Source organism: Vigna unguiculata, chromosome 7 (assembly GCF_004118075.2).
Source record: "Vigna unguiculata cultivar IT97K-499-35 chromosome 7, ASM411807v1, whole genome shotgun sequence".
Lineage (NCBI taxonomy): Eukaryota > Viridiplantae > Streptophyta > Magnoliopsida > Fabales > Fabaceae > Vigna > Vigna unguiculata.
The window spans coordinates 6,436,148-6,442,067 of NC_040285.1; the positions used below are offsets into that span (position 1 = coordinate 6,436,148).

Sequence of the window (5,920 nt, forward strand, 5' to 3'; positions counted from 1 at the left end):
TTGTCGAGGATATCAACTATTTAATAGAAAATAAGTTATCATTGTCGATCCTTCGTCGGGATATTGTAATGTACTTTCTGAAATAAAAAAAATGTGATGTACTTTTTCGATGTAGTAACGCGTTTCGCACGTAACTTGAGCCAATAAGTATTACGTGTATGGCGGGGTATTTTTTTAGATTTTGCTAAAATATAAAGAGTAATTCAAAAACTAAACAGAAACATGTGTTTCTGTTTTTCTCCGAATTATTGTAAAAGAATTGAAAAGAAAACTAAAATGGTGGCAGATAATATTTTCTTTTTCTTTCTCTCTCTTTGTCATATCTTGCTCCATCAAATAGTTCCCACAGTTCCCACATCAAACCATAATCATCACGCCTCTTTCAAAACCCTTCCTTTTTCTCTTTCTCCTTTCTCTCATTCTTCATTCCTCACTGTTATCTGTACCCTCACAAAATCCTCAATTCCCCATCCACCTTTTCTCTCTCTCTCTCTCTCGGTGGAGAGAGAAGTGAACAACGCAGAAAATGTCGATAAACCACTACTCCATGGACCTTCCCGAAACAACACTGTGGTGGCCCCAACAACAGCCTCATCAGCAGCAACAACCCATGTTAATGGAAGCAACCCCGAATCGCTCCTCCACTTCCTGGCCCTCTGCGGAGCCTCTGGGTCTCAACCTCAACCACCAAAACGACGACGTGGAAGAAGACGAAGAGGAAGAGGACCAAACAACGACCACTACACAGCAAGAGGAAACGGAAGACGAGAAGGAACCCATGTTCGAGAAGCCTCTAACCCCCAGCGACGTGGGGAAGCTCAACCGCCTCGTAATCCCCAAGCAGCACGCCGAGAAGTACTTCCCTCTCAGCGGTGGCGGTGGCGGTGGCGGCGAGTCGGGCGAGTGCAAGGGGCTCCTATTGAGTTTCGAGGACGAGTCGGGTAAGTGCTGGCGGTTTCGTTACTCCTACTGGAACAGCAGCCAGAGCTACGTGCTGACCAAAGGGTGGAGCCGCTACGTCAAGGACAAGCGCCTCGACGCCGGCGACGTTGTCTTGTTCGAGCGCCACCGCGCCGACGCCCACCGCCTCTTCATCGGATGGAGGCGCCGGCGACACGGCGACACATCGCCGGTGCACGTTAGCGGCAGGGCGGTTGCGCACGGGAAGAGTGGCGACGGGAGTAGTAAGAATGAGGGTGGCGGCGGCACCGGTGGTGGTCTGGGGTGGACCAGAGGGTTCTATTCTGCGCATCCTTATCCTACGCATCAGCAGCAGCTGCATAATCATCAGCCCTTGCCATACCAATATGACTGTCTTCATGCAGGTTGCTCTATCTCTTCAATCCAAATAAATAATTTATCTCTTTAGTCTCTTTTTCCCAAAAAATATGGATAATTTTCCTAAAAAAATTTATATTTGCCTTCTTCACTTTCACCTATTTTTTTTTTTAATATTTTTTCTCATCCCCTTCTCTGCCATTCAGGTTTTGTGTAACAAATACTATAATCATATTTGAAATTAAAAAAAATATATATACATATATATAACACATTTTTTTATCTTTCATATATCCGTTAGATTTTTCTTTGACCCATATTTCTTTTAACAACATTTAATATTTCATTGACAATGTTAAAAACAATCAAAAATTTTACACTGAAACATCAAATAAAATAAAAAAGAGAGAGTAAAATAGTATTACAACTCATAAGTTGTACTTGTAAATGTAATTCATCTATCCTTTCATAAATAACACTGCCTCTTTTTTTTTTTTTTGGATTTCTTTGAGTACAATATCCTTTCAAATACTTCCTTTCACTGGATTTTTTATTTCTTTTCGGGTTTATTTTTCCTATTTTGAAGTGTACTTGCTTCTTTTTTTGATGTGAAAAAAAAGAAAAAAAAAGGACAAGATGATGAAATAATTACATTCTTGTGGAAGTGCGTGAAGTTTACCTTCCAATTAATCGGGAGAAATGTGGTTTTATGTTGGGATTTGCGAGGAGGCAAATAGGTTGTTTTAGATTGCCGAAACCCACGTGAAGCACACGCGCCGATTGTCGCTGAACAAATTTTTTAAGGAAAAAAAAAACAAGGTTTTTGGCATAAACTGGCAGGTTGAGAAAAGCATGCGGTGCCGTTTAGTCTGTATCTATCTGGTGATGTTCATGTTCATCCATGGCGATGATGATGATGATGCTTTATTTATTTTTGAATTGAATGGGATAGTTTGATGAAGGTACTGAGAAATGCACGTGTTGCAATGTTACAGGACAAGGGTCCCAAGGTGAGAGAGAAAGGAGCGTAGCAGAGGGAAACAGTCCCAGTTCAAGCTCGAGTTCAAGGGTACTTAGGCTTTTTGGGGTGAACATGGAATACCAAACTGAACACGATTCTGGACCCTCCACACCCCAATGTTCCTACAATACTACCAACATGCCCTCCACACAGGGCACACAAAACCATCGCCACCAACCATACTACTACTACTAGTTAACATATATATATGCATCTTTCTTTTCTTTTCTTTTTCTCTCCCTCAAGTGTAAGATATATAACTATATATGTATCCACTTGATTAATTTATATAAACTATTGCTCATCATCATCATCATCATCATCTAAGTTCTAGAGAATCTTTCTTCTCACAGATATTATGCACGCAAGTGCAACTTGTTTCTTTATTTCCGTTTTTCTTCTCGCACTTCATTTTAGGCAAAAACGAGTATTATATTATATGTTGCTACTTAAAACTGTGGGCACCTCATTGGATTTTGTGTTCAACTTTTAGTTTCCACCAAAATAATCATAAATTTCTACCAAAGACCTTGTTTTTATTATCTAAATCTATGTTTTGTTAATTGCTTGAATGCGATTTGTCTAAGAGTTCTTTATTTGAGTTTGTGTAATGGGATGATGGAGTAATGGAGTTTTATGATTCATGCTATGCTTAACGTAAAGATAACATTTTTTTAATCCCTTGTGTCTACGTATTCATTGATAGATTGATTCCCCCTTATAATTTTTGTAGATTAAAAAGCATGGGGAGGGATTGTTTCCTTCTACCCGACAACTTAACTTGGCTCTGTCACGTTTGTGGTATCATCTTGCAACACTTATCTCTCGTTTAATATATAAAATTGCTTTCGTTTCCTGAGCAAAAGAGAAAAAAAAAATGGCTATTTCTCATTAACAATATGAGAGTGATGACCGACATTACTTTCTATTAGGGACTAATTAAGCTGCAAATATGGAAACCTATTTTATAATGTGTATTTTTTCTGTATGACTTTTTCTTTGACAATATTGAAGGTAAGATGTTGTCGGTGAAAATTATATCTATATATCAAGAAAGTTTAAACTTAATAAGAGGAACATAAAGAAAAATCGACAAAGCAATTATTAGGCGAAAAAAGTTCAAAACCGACATTGTTGATAAAAAGAGAACATTGCACATGTTGGTAGGAGTTGAGAAACTTGGATACAAATTCGATACAAATTAGTTAAAGGGAGTTTTGTTACACATGTTGGTAGCACTTGGGCAACTTCGATGTAAATTGGAGTCAAGGGGCGTTTTGTATTTTTTGAAAATGTTAACTATCATTGAAGGATTATAAAGAGGATATTGTAGGTATTATAAAGGTTATAATACATTTTTAAAACATTTGTGTAAAAATGTCTCGAGTTATAACTATCAACAGAATGATTTGTCTTTCCATAGCGCCACATATCTTGGCCAATCATTTTGGGAGAGTGATAATAATATATACTAAAAAATTTTGAACTCATCAATAATTGATTCTGGATAAAAAATTTTAGTTATTTCTTTTTCAACGTAAATAACCATATTGTCGTCATGAGATTCATCCTTCATCTTGTTCTGCAATTTTTTGTTTTGATAATCTTTATTATAGAAAATGATACATAAAGAGTTAACGTAAAATGAATTAGATAAGCAATCAAGTAAAATGTCTTTAATTGTTTGTTCTTGTCAAAGATTGATATAATTCAATAATGGTCAATAAATTCTTCAAATTTGAATGGTTAGGAACATCAACAATAAAATGTTGAAGTGAAATTTTAAACTAATAATCTATTTATTAATATACCTATTTTTCTTTTTTAAGTTTAAGACAAAAAAATAATTTATCATAATCTAATAAAAAATTAAGACGTAATTACTAACAAAAATATTTGAGATAATTAAGCCACAATTAAAAATCGATTATGGAAAAACATATAGTATATTATTTTTTCTCCTATGTTCATACAAAATAAATATGCAAAAGGCTCATGAGATAAACAAAAACATGTTAACTATTAAACTAATATTTAAGTATCAAGTGGGACAAGAGAAAATTATCTTCTTCTTTTTTTTGTTAAAATACCCTTTTAGTCCAAATTTTCGTCAAGTTTTGTCAATAAGTCATAGTTTTGGTTGTATTCAAATAGATCCCAATTTTTGTCAATTTTGTTCAATTGGATCCTTTTTTGCTAACACATTTTAAATCGACCACAAATAGTGACTGTCACATATCACTTCGTGGTTTTTTTAAATTTTTATTTTATTTTAATTTTTTATTAATTTTATTAAATGTCCACGTGTCAACCCAACAACGTGTCACATGTCAAAGTCAATGTTCTATATTCAATTTGGTTCCTATATGTTATTTTTGTTCAATTTAGTCTCAATTTTTGTTAACATGAACTAATTTGGTCTCTCTCCAAATTGAAACCAAATTTAATTTTTATATTAAAATTTCACATTTTTTATTAAATATTTTTATATAATATATTAAAATTCATACCATTATAACTTTGATATAAAAATTAAATTTGGTCACATCTTCGATAGGGACAAAATTAGTCAATTTTAAACAAAATTGGGACTAAATTGAACAAAAATAACAAATAAAAGGGACCAAATTAAATATAGAACATTGACTTTGACACATGACACGCTACTGGGTTGATACGTGGACATTTAAAAAGAGTTAAAAAAAATTAAAAAAAAATTCAAAAATAAAAAAATTCAAAAAAGCCACGAAGTGATACATGGTAGTCACTGTTTATGGTCATCAATGATTTAAACAGTGTTAGCAAAAAAGGATCCAATTGAACAAAATTGACTAAAATTGGGACCTATTTGAATGCAAAACCAAAATTAAGACTTATTTGATTAACATTAAATATTACCTAATTTAATTTCAATCAATTCTCAATATATACTACCTATAATTACCTAAAAATTGTTTTACATATAATTTTATTTGGGAGGACGGGGTGTGAGGGGTGAGAGTTTTGATTTTCTATTGCTTCTTCTCTGTTATTTCTCTGATGTGCCTTTAAAATTGGCCATTAATTTTAAAATTTTCAAATATATTAAAATTATCTTTAAAGTACCAACACATTGTGTTTGTAATGCTCAACAAAGAACATCACAAAAAAACTCAGTAAAAAAATCGGACTCTTGGAGTGGACTCCCCTTAACCTTCTTTCTATTGTCTCTCTTCTTTCATTCCAACACTTTTAATTTAATTAAGTAACTTACTTGTAATTGTATATTTGTGTACGTAGTTTTTGAATTTGTTTTTAAACTCTACTCATCATCTCTTCTAAAGGTACATTACTCAAACAAACGTGATTAGCAAATGAGACCAAATCAACTCTATTTAAATTTAAAAGATAAAAGGATTGAATTGAGTAAAAAAAATACATAAATAATGAATCATAAAGCTTAATATATAAGCATAATTATTAATTAAAACTAAATTTTTTATGTTGATCAAATACTCTTTATAAGAAAATCTTTAAATAATGATTAATGTTAGTGACAAAAAAATAATTAGTCACCATAGATATCAATTCATAAACAAAAATATCGATAACTAAAATAGTTTAAAAAAATTATAATTGGTC

The 5,920-nt window shown here is 33.1% G+C and overlaps 1 protein-coding gene across 1 annotated transcript; it reads left to right on the top strand.

Moving 5' to 3' along the window:
* Positions 1–343: 343 nt before the first annotated feature.
* Positions 344–2,607, top strand: LOC114190136 (B3 domain-containing protein At2g36080-like). Its single transcript, XM_028078918.1, has 2 exons — positions 344–1,325; positions 2,274–2,607. Exons 1-2 carry the CDS (start codon positions 527–529, stop codon positions 2,492–2,494), a joined length of 1,020 nt encoding a protein of 339 aa, XP_027934719.1. The 5' UTR covers positions 344–526; the 3' UTR covers positions 2,495–2,607.
* The last annotated feature ends 3,313 nt before the right edge of the window (positions 2,608–5,920 follow it).